General features: G+C 34.9%; 1 protein-coding gene across 4 annotated transcripts in view; it reads left to right on the plus strand.

The window, feature by feature from the left end:
- Nucleotides 1-6,437: 6,437 nt before the first annotated feature.
- LOC131150701 (putative E3 ubiquitin-protein ligase XBAT35) overlaps nt 6,438-25,834 on the plus strand; it is a 30,837-nt gene continuing 11,440 nt past the window's right edge. For 3 of the 4 annotated variants that reach the window (XM_058101582.1, XM_058101581.1, XM_058101584.1), the window contains exons 1-6: nt 6,438-6,835; nt 7,270-7,384; nt 8,101-8,181; nt 8,319-8,407; nt 8,520-8,611; nt 8,808-8,889. In XM_058101582.1, the coding sequence (XP_057957565.1) occupies nt 6,734-6,835; nt 7,270-7,384; nt 8,101-8,181; nt 8,319-8,407; nt 8,520-8,611; nt 8,808-8,889 (561 nt within the window). In that variant the 5' untranslated portion in view covers nt 6,438-6,733. The remainder of the gene's footprint in view (nt 6,836-7,269; nt 7,385-8,100; nt 8,182-8,318; nt 8,408-8,519; nt 8,612-8,807; nt 8,890-25,834) is intronic. The other variant, XM_058101583.1, reaches the window with a different exon arrangement.

Genomic DNA, 25,834 nt, shown 5'->3' on the forward strand with positions numbered 1-25,834 from the left:
ATACGTAAGTTAATAGGTATAATGACTAGTACGTACATTGTGAATGAAGTTACTAATCGGAATGTGAGTGGGATTGGGTCAATTTCTCCCATGCCCAAACCTGTAGTAAGCGGAGTGGGCCAAAGATCTCCCACAGTGACTGGTCAGCTGCACGACACATCTCCCTATAAAGCCATGCTATGTCACCAAACCCCAACTATGCGAACATATCTCTGTCAGCTCCACAATGAGTGGGAGGAACATCATATGCGCATAACTCCTTGAGAGGTCGCAAAAAAGCATCCCATATATCAAACGCAACAAGTGGGCTCGTGCGTGGCATGCTACAGTATGCGCATCTGCATCTGCCGGAAGATGGTGAAACATCTCCCCTCTAGAAATCGCATGCGGATGCAGGCATCAACCATCTCGCTATTAGGTGGCACCACCCCTAACAATCGCTAGCACATACGGCGTAGTGCTCCTCCCTGACTGTCTACCCCCTATTCTACTGGTCCAATAGTACGACCAGTGATGGGCCTCCCATCAATTGGTAGCTTGAACAAAATCGTAACTTCCTGGAGGGTGATAGTAGCCTCCTCGTGCGGTAGGTGAAACGTGTGCATCTCGGGTCTCCATCGCTCCACAAAGGCAGTCACTAGATGCCAGTCTAGCTGAATATGGCCAATCTAATAAATCCCGTAGAAGCCCGCAACTCGTATCCATCGAATGATGTGGGCGTCTACATCTATTCGATCGTGGACTAACTGCGTGCCCCCATCGATAGTATAAAGGCGCGGCGTGCGAATCGGCCCACACTCACCTGGACCGGTGTTGATCCCCCATCGTCAGGACACTGGCATCAGATGGCCCTGGATCGATCCTGCAAAAGGTAACGATGAAATATAGTCAATATAATAATACTATGACATCTAGACGAACTCCTATGCATGATAACAACTAGTGCGACGGCCCAGCTGCATTCCTAGGTTGTGTCCTTCTTAAACACCTTGTGCGGTTATGTCCTTCTTGATGACATATGCTGCACGTGATATTCTTCCTACCTTCCCGTGCATCCATCTCATTATGTATACATGAGTTTCTTGGCCAACCTTTATGTCGAGTCATGTCTCTGCACATGCAGCGAGAAGGTGGGAGCAGGAAAAGTGTAATGCTTGCCACTTCCCACATGAGCATTCGCATCTCGAGATGCTCAAAGTATGGATGTTATTCCCTTTATGTGGCCCCAACTACGTGGTTGTGTTGCTAAAACTACCCCTAGAGCGGTTGAACGTCGTGACTCGATGTTCGGTCGCCTTCAACTTCTTTCTTTTCATCGCTAGCAATATATGCGGAGTGAATGCATTTCCTCTAGATATTGCGTTATGAGCAGCCTCCCGTTGGTTATTGAAATAATGTGCAATGCAATAAAATGTTAGTTGCATAAGGGTCGTTATTGGAAGGCTATGAGTGCCTTTCAGGACGACGTTAAAACATTCCACAAGGTTAGTGGTCATGTTCCTATACCTTCTTCTACCGTCGTGGCACTGAGTCCATATATGAGGATGGATCTGATCGAAAAACGACTTCACTGGTTCCCCACCGTTATTGAATATCCCTCCACCCACATGTAAAATTTTCTTACATGATGCTCTCTTCCCGATTGCTCAACCATATGCTTAAGATTGACACTCCGTACTTTCGTATTAAAGTTGCTTACCATGTGTCGAAGGCAGAATCGGTGGTGGGCACGTGGTGGTTGCCAATCAGGATTACGCCGCATTGCATCGAGAATTCTTGGATGCCTATTTGATATAAGGCAAATTTCGTCCCTATCAGTAATGGAACGAATACAACATAGAAACCAATTCCATGTGTTCAGGCTTTCCTCTTGGACAATTGCAAATGCAAGGAGAAATATTTGCCTATTTGCATATGGGCACGTCATAATTAGGAGTTTGCCCTTGTACGTACAGTACAAGTGTGTCTCGTCCACACATATAACGAGAGGGCAGTGATGAAAACCCTGAATAGATGCTGCAAACGACCAAAATATGAATACAAATGTTGCGGTGTTCTCGCAACCCTGAACAGGAGTCCACCTCCACTTGACTATAGTCCCAGGATTGTACGTGCACATCGCTTCCATCCACTTTGGCAACGTTTGATAGGACGTCTCCCAATCAACGAATACTTGGGCAATGACCTTCTGTTTTGCCCAATTCGAATTAGTCGAATCGGCTGAGGACTATAACTAACACCTTCTACTCCGGTGATAATTTCCCCCCCCCCCCCCATATATAACAACATTGTCACCAGAATATTGCTTGAGCTTCCTGCCATTTAGATCAACCCTCATGATATAGTAAAGACCTACGAAAAACAAAATTGTATATGTAAGCGCATGACATAACTACTCTTTTCATTCATGGTAAACTAATCAACTATAATCATGATTGCATTAATTATGTACTAATCCTTTAAAATAAAGTTTAGCATGCAACATTTGTTAATCATTCGGTACATGGTTTATACACTTTCAATATTTTGGATGGGAAAAACTTAATAAAAAATCAAACCATGCACCAGATTACTGATGAGTTTCTATTGCTTGCAATTCACAAGTCACTTAAACTGCCATGTAGGTGGCATTCAATTCAATCGGCATGCACTCCTAATCCCCTACTAGCATGTATTTCACAATATTGCATCAATCATGAAGTTGACGTTCTAGATTAATCATGCCCACACAGTATATTTGTTATTAATTTCTAATTAACAGCAATATATATATATATGTTTGTGTTAAATTTTATGACTCCATTAAATCACAATAAAAATAATAAATTTTTAAAATTTTAACTACTTCAAAGTCTGAAGTAAAAACTTATCTCGTCTTAGTTTACATTTTGTATGTATCATTTTTTACTAGGGGCGGAACAAATTTGAAAAATAGAATAAAGCAAATTGAAAACCTAATTAAACATTTTTTTTTTTATGTAGAAGTTTTAGATTTTCCGTTATCAGTTTGGTTTCTATTCAATCAATTCAATAACCACAGTTAACGAAATTGATTCGATATACTATAAATATATAAAAAACATATATCATATATAACATTATATTTAATTTTAATAATTTAAATTTACAAAATAATTGTATTACTCTACGTTGACGCTGAAGTTATAATAATGAATATATTAAAATTTATATGTTGATTATTAAAAAAAATATTAATTTGTAGTATTTTAAAATTTTAAATTAGATCCGACAATTTGACAATTTTTCATTTTCTAGTGACCGAAGTTTCAATTTGATTAATAAAAAATATTAATCAAAGAAGATCTAATGGCTAAAATTTAGGATTGGCAGACACTATTTTTATTGTGTTGATAAATTGCAAAGAAATTAAGCAACAACTTAAGAAAACAAAAAATAAAAATTAAAAGTGGAAACTAAAGATTAAAAACTAGAAATATGATCGATTAAAAAAAACTTGATTAAAATACAAATAATGAAATAAAATCCTTACCTCATATGGTGGTTTCGGATGCACCTTCCAAACAACAAATCCAAATGCAAAATGTTATATTGTGAATCTAGTATAACAAATCTTCAATACAAATGACAAATTAATATTAAGAATTAATGAAAATAAAAAAGATTTTGGGTAAGAAAAACATACCTCATTTCTCCGAGTTTTATAGCTTACTTGAGCTTGAACGGTCACCTGCTACGATCAACGACCATCTGCAGCTGCCGTCCTCCTCCTTGTCAGAAGCTCTGCTCTCTCTGCACTGTGCGTTTGCAAGTGAAGTGAAGGAGAAAGGAGGAGTTAAAGACAGTCAAGACAAATCTTACTGGACCAAGTAGCGACATTTGCTACACATCACACAACAATCGATCGTTCCATTTCTCAGGCAAGTTTTGCTGTTTGGTCTAACGAGATTTACCTTAACACGCGTCAACACCCAAGTGTCTGACCCCTTTAAATCTCTTTGGATCAAACAGTGAGATTACGTCAGAGTCATTTTAGAAATTATTTTTCCAAATATGATATTATTTAATATTTTTTTTAAAGAAAGATAAACCCAAAAACACTCTAAAAATGATTACTAGCCTACGGACAGATGCTCTTGGAAACGTATCAGCCGGAGTTGGGCGGAGTGGGCCCCACTTGCTTCCCCCACCAGACCGCGTGAGCACCACCAAACGAACGAAGTCAACATCACGGTCGTCTTAATCACGCTAAAGATCAACGTGATCTGATCTCCTCCACACGATTCAGATTGTGGCTGCCAGGTGCTGGACCAGTCCAAGCTTCAGTGCTCTCGGTTACATCTGATTGCGAGCCCGTGGTCACTCAGTCGGGTGGGCGTTGTCCCATAATTGCACGAAGAAAGGTTTGTTTTGAATCTTCCTCGTTCGATCTTTTCCATTACTTCTTTGTTAAGCATTTATACTGTTCCAACGAAGTCGCTGACTCTTATCATCTAATATTAAATAGCCTGGCCCAATATTTTATATACTTTTTGCACAAAACTTTTTTATTTTTAATTTTATAAAATTATTACTTTTTATTAAAAAAAAATACAAATATATGACATGTGATTTAATATTTGCTAAAAGTCAAATGAAGTTTTCATTATTTAATTTCACTTTAGCCATTTTATGGTCCCACAATGGTCACATTATTCCATATAAGGATTATTTGTTATTACGGTCAAAAATTAGAAAAATAAAAATAAAAAATTGGAAATAAAAATCAGCAACTTGTTTTGTTTAATATTTATAAAACTAATACAAATTAAAAATTTAATTAAAAAAATACTCATTTTTATATTTAAATAAAATAATATAATAAATATATCATTAAATAATAAAATTACAAATAATACATATTAAAAATTATTATAATAAAAATAAAATTTATTATAATTCTTTTACTTATTTGTTTTACTTTTAAATTTTACTTATAATCAAAAATTTATTGGACAAGACAATTGAAAATAGCAAAAAATATTTTGTAGTTATTTTTTATTATTTTTTGAATTTTATGTATATTTTTATTTTAATTATATTTAAATTCATATGATCATTTAATTTTGATTTTAATTTAAAATTATATAAAATGAATAGTTTAATTTTTAAAAAATATTTTTTGGATATTAAAATATTTGACAATAGGTTTCCAAAATAGTTGAAAATCATAAAATCCAATTTTTAATTTTATTGACAAAAAATTGAAAAACTTGTAACAAAAATAAAAAATAAAAAATATAAAAAAATGCATTTTTATAATATATTTTTTCATTGTACATAACTAGAAATAGAAAATAATTATTAATATCAAAATAGACCCTTAGTTTTCAAAATTTTGTACTTAGGAAGAGATTTTACTTAGGGTTCGCTTTACGCTTTTCAATTCTATAACAAGTGAAGGCTGTGGATGATATAATTATTATAGTATATACCATATACTATATTTTTAAAATTTTATATTATTCATATTTCACATCATAAATCAATTAATTTGGTAACCAAAATTACCAAATCCTCAACTAAACTAAACTTGAATTATTGAAATTTCATAGTTTTTGTATTGAATTAACCAAACCTGTTGCGGGATAAAGTCGGTGATGACCAATGAGACTACTCCCAAATCTTCGATGACTTGAAAATGATGAAAGCAAAAAGGCTTGGAGGACCTGGGGTGTATTCCGGGAGATTACTTCGATGCCTAAGTAAGGAAAATGCTCGAGAGAGACTAAATGTAACAGTAAGAATGTGTGTCAAATGACTTACCTTAGTCTTTTCCCTGTGTCCCTTCTTATAGGGGTTGGAGTTGACCCTTGGGTTTATTCGTCTTTATGGCGCGAGGGTGTGAATCGCTCTTGGGTCATAAAGTGTTTGCATGCATCACTCCGACTGTTTTAAGTCGCCGACGTGAATCTTTTCTCCTCTTTATTAGTTCGGAATTGATTACTCTCGCTAGAAGGTTTGACTTAAGGGGTGAGGGTCGGGCGTTAACCCCCTTTTAATGGCTAATATATTTTGGGTGTATCAAAACCAAATTAATCAAATTGATCTATTATGGTCAGTTAATTCAGTTAATCCTGAATGTGCTTATAAGAGTTGTTTCACATGGAAATATTAAGTGGAGGATGAATAACTTATATACATAAATTGACTCAAGACATGATAACATAAACTTTGAGTTAAATTAGTGCTCACCCATATATATTAAGTTCATGTAAAATCTTTAAGAATTTGAGATTTACAAAATTTATTCATGAAAATAAATAATTTATTAGAATAATTAAGGACAATTTTTTCACAATAGCTATTAAATAATATAGAGGTACTTATATAAGCCTTTTTAAATATAAATTTTCTCCGCATATTAAACTAAATACCTAAGATTTCCTATATAAAAAACTAAATATGGCAACTTAAATAATAAATAATAGAAAACTTTGTTTATTTCTTACACCCTACCATATAATAATACTTTCAGAAGAAACTCCAAAAGTAAAATCTTTTATTCTGATTCCAATGTGCGACTGATGGAGGTGGTTGTAATCTAGGCTTCCTGTTCAGCTCCGTTTCCAATCCTAGAATTTTCCTGGAAAATTCAAAATTGGCAATCTTTTTGCCGGAGTGAGTTTTCCGAGAAAATTTTAAACCCCGGTTTTCCTTTTTTTGCTTGGCCCAAAATTCTGATAGATTTTCGAGTTGGGTGTGCTTGAATTCGATGGGGCAGCAACAATCCAAGGACGAGTTGTTGTACCAGCAGGTGAATTATGGAAACTCAGAAGGGATCAAAGAACTTCGCAGACAGGGTGCCGGCCTTGAGGTATTATCGAAATGTGTCTTCTTGTTTATAAGAAGGGATCGTCCCAAATGTGTCTTATGTATTGCAGATTGCATCATTCACGCTGTTATATAGAAACTATCTGTATATTTTCAAAGAGTTTTTTATGATTGGTTGCCGGGAAAGTGTGGCAAACGAAAAAAAAGTTTTTAAGTTTGATGTGTCATAATCTGGGACCTAATTAAACAAATCCCCTTGCTTAAATAACCCTAATAGAACTAAATCGCTAAGTTGTGGTGAATTGAGACTTTTGTTCTGCAAGTTGGAGCAAGTTAAGAAATATGATTCAATTTTGTTTTATTTCATTTTTCTCAAATTAGCGTTCTTATCAACAAACAGAAGGTAATTGAGCTTGTGCTGCTTCATTTTTGAGTAAGGAAGTTTTGTGTCTCACTTCTTGGATGATTTTGGTGCAGTGGATTGACAGGGAAGGGAAAACGCCCCTAATCTTAGCCTGCATGAATCCTGAACTTCTCAATGTTGCAAAAACATTGATAGAAATTGGCGCTAATGTCAATGCTTATCGTCCTGGTATATGTCTTGTGTCTGCCTCTGCAATACTCTCATTACTGATTTCTTCCATAAATCTACAAACACTTTCCGATTGAAAAAAATTGAACTGTGGGGTAGGAAGAGAATAGAACCAGAATTTTTCTAAATCGCAAGGTTGCTAAGACCTCAACTATTAATAACAAAATAAAACATGTTAGGATCTCTACTTCCATTCTGGCCGTTCATTTTTCTATTTTAAAGCTCCATCTTTTTTTGGCAAAATGAGTGTTCTGATGTTGTGCATGCATACCTGAAGTACACTTTTACTGTGTTTGGGAGAATGGATTTTGTCCTTGGATTTGCATTTGTGTGGTTTGGAGAAAACTCAATATGATTTTGTATTACATTTTATCTAAATCTATACAAAACCAAGTCCAAGACTTCCCCCAAACACATAGTTACTGAATCCTCTTTTGGTGTAATGCTGATGTACTAATCTCAGTGCACTTTTCATGGTTCATCGGCTGTGTCATTTCTGAGTTTCATTCTTTCTCAAATGTGTCAATGTTGCTTAGAGATCAGATGTAATGACCCCTTTTGACATTGCAGACTTTGAATTTTGAAATATTTGTAAGATATGATGGGGCCATCCAGTTTTAACAAGATACCCTGATGCACTTTTATTGAGTCATTATTTTCTCATGCTTCCTTTTTTTGTTTGGTCTCCTCTAACTTCAATAATTTCTCTTCACTAGGTCGTCATGCAGGGACTCCTTTACATCATGCAGCAAAAAGAGGCCTTGAACATACTGTTAAGCTGCTTCTTGCACATGGAGGTGTGTTAAACTGTAACTATATCAACATAATATGCACCAGTGGTGGAGTTTGAAAAGATCTATTATAGAAAATTAGAAATGATTTCTTTTTCACTGTCTGTTATAGTTTAATGCATGTTTTATTTTCCAAATTTCAGCAAATACATTAGTGATGAATGATGATTGCCAAACTCCTCTTGATGTTGCTAGAGCAAAAGGGTTCACCAATGTTGTTCGTGCAATTGAGGTATTCCCAAAGTTTGTAATGCAATGTATTCTCGTAATTTTGTTTTTTACCTTTTAATCCCTGTTTAATTGAGAATAATATTTGAAGCTACATTTCCTTCTTGTGCCTTTAGAATCATATCTGCTTGTTCTCTGGTTGGCTGCGGGAGTTTCATGGGCCAGGCTTTCTGGAAGCACTTGCCCCTCAACTGGTCACGAGAAAAGTGTGGGTGTCTTCTTGTTTACTTATTTTTTACTTTATTTTTTGTTTCTTTGTTTGTTTTATGCAATATATTGCCTATGCAATTCATACAATGCTCTCATATATTTTCAAGTGTAAATCTATCATTAAAAAAAAAAAAAACTATTCTTTCATGTATTATATAATTCCACTAAATTGATTAACATTGCCCTGTTTACAGTTGGGTCGTTGTTTTGCCATCTGGTGCCCGTAATCCGACAAAGCCTTTCAAACTGGAGCTTGCTATATATCCTAGTATGCAGGTACTCTTGGGTGTAATATACTTTCACTAGAATAATAAATACTATAAACATTTTTGTCTCATTTCTATACTGAGCAATTAAGAATCATTGATGGAATTATGGTTGTCATTTTAATGTCTTTGGTTTTTAAATGTGGTAGTTACTTCACAAACTCTTTATAATTTAAGGCAAGATATAGTAACCTCGCTTGAGATTTGCAAAAATAACATGGCCTTCATTTGACATTTAAAAAATTGATACAGACCTTCCTTAACATATAAATATAATTACACTTATATCCCATTTGTTAATTTACCGTCTTCTATAAAAAAAGAAGTTGATGTTCTGCCCCTTTAGAATTGCCATAAATCCTGTAAAATAACAACAACAACAACAACAAGCCTTAAGTCTTTTTAAGTGGGACAACTATATGAATCCTTTTCTTCTAATTCACATGATCGAGGTATTTTCCTTGGCTCACTTAAGAGCTATCAAGTCTTTTCTTATTTTAGGTCTACCTCTACCCATTCTATTACTATTTACTAGTAACAATAACTAACTCACTCCTCCTCACTAGAGCACTACTTGGCGTATGTTTCAAATGCCCAAACCATCTAAGTCATCCCTCTCTTATCTTATCTTCTGCTGGTGCTATGCGGCCTATGCCTAACTTATTGTGAATATGTTCGTTCCTTAATTTATCCTTTAAAGTTATACCATTTATTCACCTTAGCATTCACATTTCAACAACTTTTACTTTTTGGATGTGCTATTTCTTAGTTGCCTAACATTCTAATCCATATAGCATGACAAGTCATATAGTCGTCATATGTGGTAGGAAATTGTTGGTACATCTTTCCATAGGTATGCATCTTCTTCTCCACAAGTGCATCTTCCAATAGGGCTCACTTTACACTAGCCTGCACTACATTTTCATTGAAATTCATCCAAGAGTGGAATGCGGGTGAAAAGTAAGGTGTAGTCTCAAGAGGGGGGGTGAATTGGATTATAAAAATTTCTTTTAATTCCTTTTAAGAATCCTTAACCTTCTTTTATTTCTTTGAGCTAATTCTTGACTTGTTTGTTTAATTCTTTAATCACTCAAGAACTTAATTCTTTTAATTCAATCAATCAACACAACTATGTAAACAACCAAGCAACCAAACCAATCATTCAAGTAATCAAGTCAATCATCCACAATTTGAAAACAATCAACCAAATGATTTGCCAAGCACAAGTTACCTGCAGCACTTAAAATAGTTTGTTTGTTTATATAAGCCCTGTATATATAAAATATGTACTTGCTGATATAAAGCCCCGTATTGATTGTTTTGCTTCTTCAATATGATGCGCAATACAACATCCAATCAACATAATATCTACACTCTTCTCAATATTCATAACTCAACTAAACTCTCAGTTAATTTATCCTTGGGCTGTTAACCAAGTAACGTACTCCCATATGGTTTCCGTAAGGTATGGTATAACCAACGTACTCCCTTTCGGTTTCCGCAACCCAAATCAAAATTAGACTTCAAGTTTACTTGATTTCTATATTACGTAGTATATATGATTATCAATTAAACCATCCACGCAATTTAAATATGCTGAAAATAAAGAGTAAGGGAAAGAAAGAGTGAGACGGAGATTTTTACGAGGTTCGGCTTATACTCAGCCTACGTTCTCACCTTTGACAAACCACCAAAAGATTCACTAAACCTGTTCCTTTAACGGGCGGAATAATACCTTTACAATAATCTTTGGTTAAGGCTAGAGCCCGCCTTCTCCAAACGATATCCCCTCGTTCGGTCACTCCTTACATAGGCTAGAGCCCGCCTCTCTAAGCAGTATCCCCTTGCTTAGCCAATGATCCAAACAATCCTTGGATTCATCAATCTACAAGATACAAATCAAATATTTGTGTACAAAGAATTTGCTCACACAAAGAGCTGATTAGTATAACAATTTTCAGCACAAATATACTTCAAAGTAAATCAATATAAAAAGATTGAAGCTCAAATTGAATTTAGATCACCAAATATATCTTCCAAGTATTTGAAAGATTCAGACTTTGAAGGCTCTACTTTGGAATTCGTATCAGCACCAACTTAGTAGTGGAAGTAGGATGAACACAAGAGAGATTGAGAGCTTTTAGAGAACTTTGAATGCTGGAAAATTTCTTGGTGTAAAATTTTTTGAAGTTTGGGGCAATTTATAGATGTTTAAAAAGTAATTCCTTGCCCCTCAAGTTTACTTGGAGTAATTCTCAAGTTTTTCAAAAGAGTAATGCCCAAGAAATCCATTTAAAAAATCTTCCCGTTGAGAATTTTAAAACCTTTATCGAGTGACAGTCGCCTACCACGACTTGGCAGTCGCCTGTCATAGAGGAAACTGAACAACTCAGAAGGCTGGTAGTCGCTTGCCATAACCCAGGCGGTCGCCTGGCTTGACCACCTAGGTGCCTGGCTATGCTCAGGCCATGGTTCGAAATCGCGGTCGTGGGTAACGTCACGTAACGGTCGCGGGTGTCACGGGTTGCGGGAGACGCAGGTGTTACGTAACGGGAAGCGGGCTTAACGGTCGTGAATTTTTTTCACGCATGCACAACCATGCCAAAATCGAAAAATAAGCATGAAATCCATTAATACATGATTTTTAATGAATTTTGAAGGCTTTCATTCAACCTACAAATGCTTTTTAATAGGCATTATGATTTTTATATTAATTTTAGTGCGCTGTTTACAAAAAAAAGCATATTTTTTTATAGTTTACATTACTTTAATGAGTAAAAAGATGTAGAAATGTAAGAATCAATTAATTAAAGTCATAAAGTTACTAAAAATGAATCAATAGCATGGTATTAAATAACGGCCGTTACGTAGCGTAATGGCCGTTATGTAACGGAGAATCATCTCTCCGATACCGTTATAGCCCGCATTAGCGGTGAGCAGAAAATTCACGTGCATAACGCCCGTTACAAAACCGTAACAGCCCATAATGGCCGTTACACTAACGTTACGACCCGTAACGTCCGTTACGACACATGACAGTCGACAGCCCCTTACACTACTGCGTACCTTCCTTACCTCCTCAAATCTGCTCCATTTTTTGTGTTTCTCTCCATCATCTAGCTTAGATCTCCTCATTTGAAGCCTCCAAAGAAACGAAAGCAGCTTCAAAGTTTCGATTTGTTGTGCTATTCCCTCTTTCACTCTTCGTCTCTTTCATACAGCTTCAATCTACTGATCTGAAGCTTCAAAATCCCCAAAATCAGCTTCGATTTTTGCCTTGAAGATGTTCTTCGCAGTTTGCAGCCATCGCAGGTCAGCTGACTGGCAGTTTGTCTTGAAGGTGTTTGATTTTTCCCTTGAAGGTGTTTCGATTTTTCCCTCTTCGTCAGTTCGTCTCCTTTGTCCAGTGTAAGAACCTAAAAATCAGCTTCCAATCTTCGATTTGTGGCTTGAAGGAGCTGTGCTCTGCAGGTCGCCTCCATTCGCAGGCTCGCAGTTGTAGCTCCAAAAATAAGTTTTGAAGCCTTCGATTCCTCCAAATTTTGGGGGCTTGCAGGTTGCAGCTCTCTCGCAGCTTCGGTGGGGACTCGGGACTCGGGAGTGGGTATGTTTCTTCAGTTCTTCTACTTCATTGGTTAATGTAATTGTAAATTAACAATTTATTCTAAATAAATAATTTAGTTTATTTTATAATTTCAGTTTATATTTATTATTTAATTAGTATGCAAATTTATAAATGATTATATAAGTAGAATTTATTAATTAAAATAAAAACATTAGTATAAAATTATTAGAACATAAAATTTATAAAGTTACTTAGAGAGTTAGAGTACAGATTTAGTAAAAAATTATTAATTAATATTCTACATAATTATTTTTTTAAATACCTTGACTATTAATAATTTAATATTAGATCTAAAATTTATAATAAATCCTAATTTCTACACAATTAGTCAAGTCTCAAGTGACTCAACCACACTACCATTTAAATAATTAAATTGTAAGATTTACAATTCCATATTTATTTTTTTAAATTGTAAATTGTAATATAAAATTTTGTATTGTAATATAAATTATTGGGTCTATTGACTCATTTTAAGTAACTTTATGTCTTTAATCAATTGATTCTTCATTTTAATTACATTTCTACATCTTTTTTACCCATTAAACTAATGCAAACTTTAAAAAAATATGCCTTTTTTGTAAGCAGCGCACTAAAATTAATATAAAAATCATAATGCCTATTAAAAAGCATTTGTAGGTTGAATGAAGGTTGCCAAAATTCATTAAAAATCATGCATTAATGGATTTCATGCTTATTTTTCGATTTTGGCATGGTTGTGCATGCGTGAAAAAAATTCACAGCCGTTACGCCCACTTCCCGTTACGTAACACCCACGTCTCCCGCGTCCCGTGACACCTGCGACTGTTACGCGACGTTACCCGCTACCGCGATTTCGAACCATGATCAATAAACTCAATACTCAATATACACATTACACATACATGAATTTAAAAAGTGATTAATATCAAATATCAATAAATAGTTGAAAATACATGAATACAATATTACAAATTTATAACATAACACATGTCACCACCAAAAAGAATGACGTGGAGGGTCTTCATAATTTGCATCTGTATCTTGAGATTGGGATGATAAATTATCTCCCCATCCTTGTGGAAGTGCATAGTTGAATAAACCCAAGTTTGCGTATTTCGTTGTTGCTCTTGAAAATGTACTGGTGGTGAAAATCCTCCTGAATAATGTCCATAAGTTGGGGCAGGGGTTGGCTTTGGGTAGTGTGTAGAAGAAGACTCACTAGATCCTGAGATTCCTGATCCACTAGGATAAAAATGTGAGTCACGAGATGCATAATGTGGATATGCTGGATGAGATCCATATGATTGTGATGATGAACCATCTAAACCAAATTCGCCAAAACTATGAACCACACCATATGAATCTTCAGTAGAATCACTAGGGTCACCACGAGCACTCCTTTTCCTGGGTTGTGAAGATTGGTTCCCTGGAGGAATACCCAAGTCATAATTTATCAGGTATGTCATGTAGTCCACAAGGATCAGAAGGATGTATATCCCTTGCAAATGATGTCCCTGTGTCATATCCATAATTATATTCTACACCGCCACCTCCACCACCACCACTGCCGCCCCCCCAACCCCAGCTCCAGCACCACTATTATCATCATCATCACTTGGTGGGCTCAAACCAAGATTGTCATCACTTTGTGTACGTTTAGGGCTTGAACTTGAATCATCATGCGCGTTTATTGGTGGTTGATCACCTCCTTCTGTAGTATCACCAACTTCTTCATTTAACCAATTTGAATTGTCTTGACCGTCGAGTAGTGGTGTCTCTCTCTCCTCGAACTATTGACTTAAAGGATCATCTTTTTCGAAAATGTAGTCCAAATTGATAGGATTGAAACCCTCTTCAATTTCTCGTTGGGTTCTTCTCATTATACGTCTTAACTTTAACCTCATGTTGTAATGTACGAAAACAAGTTTTTGTAGTCTCATGTACTTTAATCTATTTCTTGTTTTCGTCTGGATGAGGCTAAAGGTGCTCCAATTACGCTCACAGTTCGAAGCTGATGTGGTCTGGGTAAGAACTCTGATTGCTATTCTTTGGAGCTCAGGAGCACACAAGCCATAATGAATCCACCATTCAGCTGCATGAATAATTAAAAAGAGTTTTATGTTAGTATAGTGTATATTTCAAAAGTCAAATTTGAACATAAAGAGAGAAAATAGAGTCATTCATCCATTATTTAGCTCTATAGCCATATTTACCAGGATTTGTTTGTTTCACTGCCCTTTGAGCCAATGGGGTTCCAAAAGTCTCCTGCCTATCTCGATATAGCAACAACTAAAAAAGGATGATTGTGAAATTTAATTAATTAATTAGATGTATTAATAATTATTTTTGAAAGTATTACAAAATACTAGAGCAATTCATTATTCAATTTAATGGAACCAATACTTACTTGATTAATAGCCCGAATTTGAGTATCTATATCGGGTACCAACTTGGTTATCACTTTTTTAACCCCATCCATGACTTCTCTAGCAACTTCAGGAGAGGATGGGGCAGCATAAAGAAATTGTGGGTTCAAAATGTACCTACAATTAAATTTAGAAACATATTAATCAATAGTTTTGTAATGCAACTATTCATAATTTAAAAGTTAAAATAATAAGAAATTGTATTTGATTTACACTTACTAGCAGTGTGCAAATCTTGGTGCAACTGAAAACTCCACTGGTTGTCAATAATTTTCCAATAGTCTTTGTAAAATCGGCAATCTTTTTGAATGGCCAACGTCGCCCTATTAATTGCCTCATATATGAAGCCCATGGTTGGTTTTTCATCACCATCAACCAATTTAAGAACTTTCACTAAGGGTTTTTCCACTTTAATTATATCAGAGACCTTTTGTCAAAACTCTTTGCCTAAGATAATTTTCTTTGAATCATATGCTGGGCCTGATTTTACCATCCCAAACCTTGAGTTTTTCCAAGCATCAGATGTAAACATTTCCCTTAATGCTTATTTATGCCTGACAATAGTCTCCAAAGCAATGAAATTTATGGCAAATCGAGTGATAGCGGGGCGAAGTAACTCTCTATTATTTTTGAATTTCTTCATGAAGTTCACTGTCCATGTGTGGTTGTAAATAATGAGGTTATTGTTCTTGCATCTTCTAAGACCTTCTTCACGTTACTTTTCTTACCAATATCTTCAAGAATAAGGTCTATGCAATGCTGTCCAATAGAGGTTGGGCCTCTTCTGCATTAATAATTTTCCTCCTGCCTTCATTGCAGCTTCATTATCAGTCACTACTTGGACAACATTCTCCACTTCAATTTCTTCAACCACCTCGTCCATTAATCTAAAATGAAATTATATATTCAATAATTACTACTATTTAGTTAAAAACATGTAAGTTCATAATACTATTTGTATATACAATTAAAATTAGAAAATTACCTGAAATAATATTCAACTGTTCTGTTTGGCACATCAGAGGCATCAACTGATTTATGAAACACGGTGCCTCTATCGCAATAAACTAAAAAGTTTATAATGTGTTTTCTAGTTGGTCCTGACCAACCATCACACATAAGGGCTACACCTCTCTATTTCCAAATTCCAGCAAAAGAAGCTATATAATTTTTCATTTCTTGATACTCTTGCTCCAAATAAATTTCAGATATCTCATAGGGTGATGGACCCTTCACCCCCTTTCCAACCTCTGCAGCAATATCAAGCATAGGCTGCATAAATGGAGAGTCAGCTACATTCGCTGGAATCCGATTATAAATTAGGAATTTTCCAACTGCTTTTCCTAATTTACTTCTTAAACCTTTCAGTAACTTAGTGTTGATTTTTGGTTGTTTCGCACTCTTGCTTCTTTCTAAAATAGGATCCATTGCCTTTAGTCTAGCTTCAGGGGCATCAGGATTGATCCATTGTCGTCCACTACCTCCAGCTTCTAGACCACTATAAGATTGAGCTTCTGCTCTATTGAAACCACTGGTAGCACCACTGCCAGAGCCACCTCCCTCTTCATAAATATTACCCTCTCTAGATGTTCTTGCTCGAAATCTTTGTCTCTCTTCCCATTGTTGCTGTGATTGTATGCTTTCTTGTCGAGAAAATCTCATACTTTCTTCTTCCAAGTCTTCTTCATCACTCAAATTCTCAAAATCTCCTCTAATTTGGGCTTCTGCTTCTTCTTGCCTTTTTTGTTTATCTCTTTTCTTCTCAGCATACTGTTGTAGATGTTTCATCATTTGTTCTCTGACTTGTGTGGTCACATTTGAGCATCCAGCTACTTGACCTTTTTTATGTGCCAAGTGTTGTTTCAAGCGTGTAAAGCCCCCTTTAATTATCTTCCCACATAACTTACACATAATAACATGTCTATTACCGTCCACCGCAGTACCAAAATGCCATCCAATATCCTCACTAGTTAAGTTCTCATTTCCTCTATCACGTGACATATTGATAGACTTAATTTGATGATCTCTACATAAAACATAGAGAAAATACAAATTTACAACCTTTCTAAAAAAATGGCAGGAATAATATTATAATTAGTAATTTAGTAAATATTAAATAATAAGTACTAAATAGTCCTTCTAATTTTAAATACTTATTACGTAAAAATAAAACATAATATTTGATTAAAAATAATAAGTAATGTTTAATTTATTTTTATATTTAAATAAACAAAATTATAAAATATTAGATATTTTATTACAAAAAAATATATTCCTTTATCTTTAAAAAATATTTTCATTATTTTTTATAACTTGATTTTATTTTCATTTATAACTATAAGAAATTAACATTGTAATTTTAAAGGTGGAAAAGACTTTTGCTCTACTTTCATATACATCACAGCATCACTAATAGAGATCCATACAGTATAAATTGACTATTTAACTTTTTAAGCATTTTCTCAGTATATGGATTAAAATAAAATTTTTCTACAAATTCCAATAGTAAACTAGTAATTAGTAAAAATCTGAATTATTAATATATTAACTATTAGCTTAAAATTTTTTTTTATTAAGTTATCAATTTTTACTTTATTTGATAACTAAAAACAAAAAATAGATCATGTCACGATTTATTTTACCTAATTTTAAATTTAAGGTCAAAATGATGTTTTAAAACTTAAAAAATATTTATAAACAGGAAATATGTGATGGAATTAGATTTTCCTAATTACCTTTCAAAAATATAAGACAATTAAAATATTTATAAATTAAGAAAATTTTATTTTATATAATTATTATTGTTTTCTAATTTTTTACTCTATTATATTACTCTTTTTTTTTTTTTAATTCAATTTAACAAACATAATTTACAACAAATTATAATTAAAAAAAAAAAAAATACTAAAAAGTTTAAGATGTGGGTGTTGAGTGTTGACTGAAATTTTAAAGCTTATCTCATACGCCGAGATGAGCAGAGGCCAGAGAGTCTGAGTGAGACCGAGAGAGGGGAGGGGACTCGGCGGAGCCTCGAAGCCTCGAAGCTTCGTGCGACGATTGGCGGAGGGCTGGCTGGTGGCGGCAAGTGCGACGACTGGCGGAGGCTGCCGAAGGGCTATCGATGACTTGAAGCTCTGTGTGACTACTGGCAGAGGGCTGGCTGGTGGCAGTGAGTGCGACGACTGGCAGATGAAGCTGCCTTTGGCCACTCTCAAGCTTCGAAGAACTTAGTTAGGATTAGGATTCTGGAAGGCTAGACGAAGGCTGCGAAGATGAGTAGATCTGCTCAGGCTTCGAAGAAGTGAAGGCGTGAAGCCTTCTTATTGCTTTGGCGGCTCGGCCAACAAAATTTCAAGGTAAGTTTTTTTGCTCTTTGAATGTTAGATTTAGTTAGATTGAATGGCAGATGGGTGGTTGGGACTCGGGAGAGGGGGAAAGGAGCGTTGTGCAACAGAAGAGATTTTGCAAGTTGTCGGCATGTAACGGTCCGTAACGGACCGTTACGGAGTGTAACATTGGGGTAACGGCTGTTACGGAGACGTAACGGCCGTTACGACTACGAATTTTTTCCAAACTGCATTATCGACCCGTATCGGTTTCAGAGCCCATGATTTACGTTACGTATCGGCCGTTACACTATGTAACGGCCGTTATTTAAAACCTTGGCTTAGGCAGTCGCCTGACACCCTACTGCCTCCTAAGATATCCTTTTAAAAAATTGGCCAGTCACCTGCCATATGTTCAGTTGCCTAGCTCTCAGTCTTCACTTTATATTCGTTTGAAAAACCTTTCTTCTTTTAAGATCTTATTTGCTTTGATTTTAAAACATATTTTAGGGTGTTTCTAAAAATATATTTCTTAGTTTCTTTTGATTTATAAGAGCTTCAATTCAGTTTATATTGAAGTTTACATGAAGTACTTACATACAGACATCCTTAAAACTCTATTCTTTTGATCTTCAAGTAAGTCCTTGTTGTTTCATGATCATATATCATCTTTGAGCTTTTAATCATCTTTCTTTCTGGAACCTTTTGTATAGGACATTCATCATGAGCTTTATCATCCATTTGAGCTTGGAGTTTCTTTAAGCTTTGCCTTCTTCTTGAAAGAATTTCACTTGAAACAAACCATATCAAACTTATCGTGATTTGTTATCATCAAAATAAGAATTGTAAGCCTTGTTAGGCCAATAATCTCCCCCTTTTTGTTGATGACAAATCTAGAGCAAAAAGTAGGAAAATACTTCTTAACGTACTCCCCTTTTAATAATAAATTACGGCTCATGGCTCCCCCTTTCAATAAGCATAGGGTTTTCATACAAGTATCATATGATCAGGTTATAAATATCATTAATAATCAAGCATACCAAATGCACTCATACAAGCATATCAAATACATTCATACAAGCATATCAAATCCATTCATACAAGCATATCAAACACATTCATATTTCCTTTTGCTCCTCTCTCTCAAGCACTCTCCCCCTTTGGACATCAATCAAAAAGGAAAAGAGGGTGATACAACAAAAAGCATAGTGAAGAGCTGAAATACAAAGTATTTTAAATTCTTACAAACACAAAAGAAATGCTGTCCAGTGAAATACATAGAAATATGAATACATAAGCATAGATATTAAAACATCACAAGGAGTAAGCATATCAATCTGAGGCTTCCTTAGATCCACTTTCATCTCCTTCGTCTTCTTGTTCATCAGAATTTTCAGCAGATTCACCGTCACTAGATGGAACAGAGTTAGTATCCATCGGAGTTGTGCCTTTGGAAGAACTAGCCAAGTGTTTCTCAATCTTATCAACACGCTGAACAAGGTTTGAACAATGAGTTTCTACAGTGGAAACCTTCTCCCGAAGAGTACCAAGACCAGTTTGCATCCCATCGCTAAAGTTCATATAGTGATTGTAAAATGGAAGGAACCAAGAGGGAGTTTCTGGATCTAGCTGTACTGATGTGGCTGGTATGGAAGGCTGAGAAGGTGGTTCAGATGTGGTGTGACGATATCCCTTGTGAAATCATCCTTGAGTAGTTTTCTTATATCCCATACGCTTAAGAATTGTGTCAGAAAAGATATCGTAATGGGTTTTGCTAATGAAGTTGAACGATGGTGTGAGGACGTTAAAATTTGCAAATACCATGTTTAATATCCCAGCATATGGTAGAATGATATGAGGGGCATCAACTTTCATATTTATCCATTTGATAAGTAAACTAGGAAGATCTAGCTTTTTCCCTTTGAGAATACACCACATAATAAAACAATCTAAGAAAGAAACATGGTCATGGGAACCGGATCGAGGTAGGATATTATACGTAATAAGTTTATGCTGGATTATAGTTTGGAGATTGAGCTGTTTGTAAATGGGTGGATGCCCAAAGGAGATGGGTGTATCAGTTATGACAAGAGGTAAAAATTCCTATGGAGTGAATCCTTGGGCCATTATCCATTGTTTTTCAACAATTTGTACTTCGAAATCTCCCGGTTTAACTCGAAGAATTTTTCCCAAAGATATGGGAGTAAGATGAATACTCTGCCCTAGGAGATTTGTTTTTATCCCATTGTGAAGTTTCTCCATGTTAGCATAGAAAATCTGTACCACGTTTGGATAGTACCCTTTTGCTTGATATGTGATAAATTGTTCCCATCCAATTTCCTTAAAAAGGTCTATGATTTCACAAAAATCAGAATGGAAGAATGTAACATCAAGTACATTACCTAGAATCGGTTCTGCTGAAGCAATTTGATTTCTTTAGAGAGTTTTGGCGTGAGGAGTTACTAACCACTTCTCTACTTCATCGTTGTTGATTCGTGTGGAGGAAGAGGCACCCTTGTTAGCAATCGATTTGATTCGAGGCATGTTTGTTTTGAAAGTTGAAACTGGTAAACCCTAGAAATTATGCGAGATGATGTAGAGGTTGGGTTTTAATTAGGATTTCAGATGTATTTGGAAGAAAAATCGGTTTGAAGAAGAGTAAGAACGAGAGATTGTGGGGTGAGAGGAGAAGGGGTAGGTGCCTGAGAGTCGTTAAAAGGACACATAACAAGGTTTTAAACCCTTACCGTAGCGAGGTAGTCGCCTACTACGAGGAAGCAGGCGCCTGTCAACCAAGAAAAATGCCAAGTCATTAGCATGACAGTCGCCTGCCAAGCAGATTTCCTTTCAAATAACTTCTCGAACATGCATCATTCCTAATTCTCGTCTAATGAATATAAATTGATCCTCCTTGTATTGATATTTCTTTAGATTTTCTTAAGTTAAGCCTTGTAAAAAAAACATCCTATGATTTTGGCCATCAATGCCATTTTGAATTTGTTATAATAAGCTCTTGAATTCATCTTTAAGTTTTTCTATTTCAACTAGTTTATCATCTCGGTACCCATACTTTCTTGGGTCCGGTTGGTTTTATAAAGGATGTTTCTTTAACTCTCCATACTTGTTTAGTTTTCACACCCTTTCTCTTAAATGAACATTAAAACTTTATATGCCCCCTTTTCTTACATTGATAGCATATAGTGTTGGTGTAGGCATTAGAGGCTGTGCTAGCATAATTTTTGGATTCTTTTGAAAAATAACCCATATAAAGATTCATTTTCCTCATATTTTCAATTCCATTAAAACCAATACCTTCTTTTTTGCCAAAGTTTGTTTTTCCTTTTGTAAAGTTATAAATGACCTTTTCTTTATCTTTAATTTGATTTTTGAGATAATTTATTTCAATGTCTTTCTTGTTATCATCCTTCTTTTGTGATTTCTCTAACTCTAAAGATAATTTTCTTATTTTATCCTCTAATTTAGAAATATATATATCTTTCTCATACACTATAGAGGATAAGGATCCAAGGTCTTCTATCATCTTTTCATTCTTGCTTTTTAATTCTTTGATTTTCAAGTCTTTTTCTTTTTCAGCAAGATTTTTACATTCTAACTCCTTTGTTATAGCTTCATTCTTACTTTCTATTTTCTTGATTCTTGAATCCTTTTCTCTTTCAGCAGTTTTAAGGGATTCTAATTCTTTCATTATACCTTCATTATTATTTTTCAATGAAGTATTTTGTTTAGTTACCTTAATTAACATCTTATGCACTTTGAATAAGTCATTTTGAAGTTCTTCATAAGATGACATATTCATCATTGGATTCATCACTACAAGAATTATTTGAAGATTTAGATGAGGAGCTTTCCTCATCATCCCAAGCCATAAAGCACGTATAACCAACCTCTTGGTCACTTGATTTATTTTCTGAACTACGTGTACTCATCATGTCTCAAGTAGTGGCTTTGATGACCTTTTTCTTTTTCTTCTTAGACTCTTTCTTAAGTAGTAGGGGACATTCTGGTTTTATATGTCCAACTTTATTGCAATTATAGCATGTAGGAGTTTTATCCTTTGATTTCTTGCTAATATCTGTTTCTTCTGATTTGGTATCTTGGTTTCTTCTTTTAAATTTGTTTCTCCTTCTTAGTATCCTTGCTAGCTTTTTAGATATGAAGGCTTCTATATCTTCATTCATTTCACTACTTGAGTTGTCTTTTAAGGCTTTGAAGGCTATTGATTCTTGGGTTTTGGCTTTTCCATTCTTTTCATTTATTGCGATTTCATATGTAAGGAGAGAACCTATAAGTTCATCTAAGGAAGTGTTTTTCAAATTTCTTCCTTCGGTTATGGCAGTGACTTTTGGTTCCCATACGGTTGGTAGCCCTCTAAGAATTTTCCTTATCATTTCATAAGTAGTATAGGTTTTTCCTAGTGCATTTAGGGAATTTATTATGTGAGTGAACCTAGTAAACATATTAGTTATGGATTCATCGGGGTTCATCCTAAAAGTTTCATATTCACTTGTGAGCATATCGATCCTATTATCCCTAACATCTATAGTGCCTTCGTAAGTGACTTCAAGCTTGTCCCATATTTTCTTAGTTGATTTGCAAGCCATTACTCTATTAAATTCATTGGCATTTAAAGCACAATATAGAGCATTCATAGCACTAGAGTTTATTTGCAACATTTTATAATCTCTTTCAGTTACGTCTTTCTTTTCCTTAGGTATTTGTTTTCCATCTACTAATGTGGTAGGAATTAGATCACCATCCGTGACAACCTCTCAAGTTTTCCAATTCATGGTTTGAAGGTATATTTGCATTCTCTTTTTCCAAAATGTATAGTTGTGTCCACAGAAGATTGGTGGCCTAGTTGAAGATTGTCCCTTTCCAAAGGGAGCTACGCCTAATTAAGCCATTTAGATATTTTTATAGTTACTAATTAATATTTGCTATAATCCCGCTTTGATACCAATTGAAAAGTAAGGTGTAGTCCCAAGAGGGGGGGGGGGGTGAATTGGATTATAAAAATTTCTTTTAATTCCTTTTAAGAATCCTTAACCTTCTTTTATTTCTTTGAGCTAATTCTTGACTTGTTTGTTTAATTCTTTAATCACTCAAGAACTTAGTACTTTTAATTCAATTAATCAACACAACTATGTAAACAACCAAGCAACCAAACCAATTATTCAAGTAATTAAGCCAATCATCCATAATTTGAAAACAATCAACCAAACGATTTGCCAAGCACAATTTACCTGCAGCACTTAAAATAGTTTGTTTGTTTATATAAGCCCTGTATATATAAAATTTGTACTTACTGATATAAAGCCCTGTATTGATTGTTTTGCTTCTTCAATATGATGCGCAATACAACATCCAATCAACATAATATCTACACTCTTCTCAATATTCATAACTCAACTAAACTCTCAGTTAATTTATCCTTGGGCTGTTAACCAAGTAACGTACTCCCATATGATTTCCGTAAGATATGGTATAACCAACGTACTCCCTTTCGGTTTCCGCAACCCAAATCAAAATTAGACTTCAAGTTTACTTGATTTCTATATTACGTAGTATATATGATTATCAATTAAACCATCCACGCAATTTAAATATGCTGAAAATAAAGAGTAAGGGAAAGAAAGAGTGGGACGGAGATTTTTACGAGGTTCGGCTTATACTCAGCCTACGTCCTCACCTTTGACAAACCACCAAAAGATTCACTAAACCTGTTCCTTTAATGGGCGGAACAATACCTTTACAACAATCCTTGGTTAAGGCTAGAGCCCGCCTTCTCCAAACGATATCCCCTCGTTCGGTCACTCTTTACATAGGTTAGAGCCTGCCTCTCTAAGCAGTATCCTCTTGCTTAGCCAATGATCCAAACAATCCTTGGATTCATCAATCTACAAGATACAAATCAAATATTTGTGTACAAAGAATTTGCTCACACAAAGAGCTGATTAGTACAACAATTTTCAGCACAAATATACTTCAAAGTAAATCAATATAAAAAGATTGAAGCTCAAATTGAATTTAGATCACCAAATATATCTTCCAAGTATTTGAAAGATTCAGACTTTGAAGGCTCTACTTCGGAATTCGTATCAGCACCAACTCAGTAGTGGAAGTAGGATGAACACAAAGAGATTGAGAGCTTTTAGAGAACTTTGAATGCTGGAAAATTTCTTGGTGTAGAAATCTTTGAAGTTTGGGGCTATTTATAGATGTTTAAAAAGTAATTCCTTGCCCCCCAAGTTTACTTGGAGTAATCCTCAAGTTTTTCAAAAGAGTAATGTCCAAGAAATCCATTTAAAAAATCTTCCCGTTGAGAATTTTAAAACCTTTGTCGAGTGGCCGTCGCTTGCCATGACCTGACAGTCGCCTACCACGACCTGGCAGTCGCCTGCCATAGAGGAAACTGAACAACCCAGAAGGTTGGCAGTCGCTTGCCATAACCCAGGCAGTCGCTTGGCTTGACCACCCAAGCGCCTGGCTGTGCTTAGGCAGTCACCTGGCACCCTACTGCCTCCTAAGATATTCCTTTTAAAAAATTGGGTAGTCGCCTGCCATATGTAGGCAGTCGCCTGGCTCTCAGTCTTCACTTTATATTCTTTTGAAAAACCTTTCTTCTTTTAAGACCTTATTTACTTTGATTTTAAAACATATTTTAGGGTATTTTTAAAAATATATTGTTTAGTTTTTTTTTTGATTTATAAGAGCTTCAATTCAGTTTATATTGAAGTTTACATGAAGTACTTACATACAGACACCCTTAAAACTCTATTCTTTTGATCTTCAAGTAAGTCCTTGTTGTTTTATGATCATATATCATCTTTGAGCTTTTGATCATCTTTCTTTCTGGAACCTTTTGTATAGGACATTCATCATGAGCTTTATCATCCATTTGAGCTTGGAGTTTCTTAAGTTTTGCCTTCTTCCTGAAAGAATTTCACTTGAAACAAACCATATCTAACTTATCGTGATTTGGTATCATCAAAATAAGAATTGTAAGCCTTGTTAGGCCAATAGCGGGCTTTTATTTTTTATTTTATTATTTCAACATTAGAGTTTCTTGCACTTATCATTTTGGGGGTCAAGTTTGTTGACAAATGTAGTTGTCTTTGGGGGTTAACTAATGAAGTGGGTATAATTGTCATTATATTTAGATGTCAGGAGAGATCAGGTTTGTATCTTTTTGGAAAACCTCATGGGAGTTCAATGTATTTTGCCTTATATGAACTCTCTTCTGCTTATTTACTGTAATCAATGATTACTGTTGGATTAGGATTTATTACAATGATCAGCCTTATGGAAGTTTTTTTATTCAAATTATTTATCATCTTCAAGTTACAGTAACTCTGTGTTAGCTTTGGTGTATTCCCAAGAGGGGGGTGAATTGGGTATTTAAAAATTAATCCCCTAGGTTCAACTAATCTAGCAAGCAGTATTTCACAAACCTAAGGTCTTTCTATACATTCACAAACCCAATTAAATATTTAAACGATAAACATAAATATACAGGTGTAGAAAGTAAATTGCCGAAAATAAAATCAACACCAGATATGTTATTGGGGTTCGGCCAAC

Source organism: Malania oleifera, chromosome 3 (genome assembly GCF_029873635.1).
Source record: "Malania oleifera isolate guangnan ecotype guangnan chromosome 3, ASM2987363v1, whole genome shotgun sequence".
Taxonomy (NCBI): Eukaryota; Viridiplantae; Streptophyta; class Magnoliopsida; order Santalales; family Ximeniaceae; genus Malania; species Malania oleifera.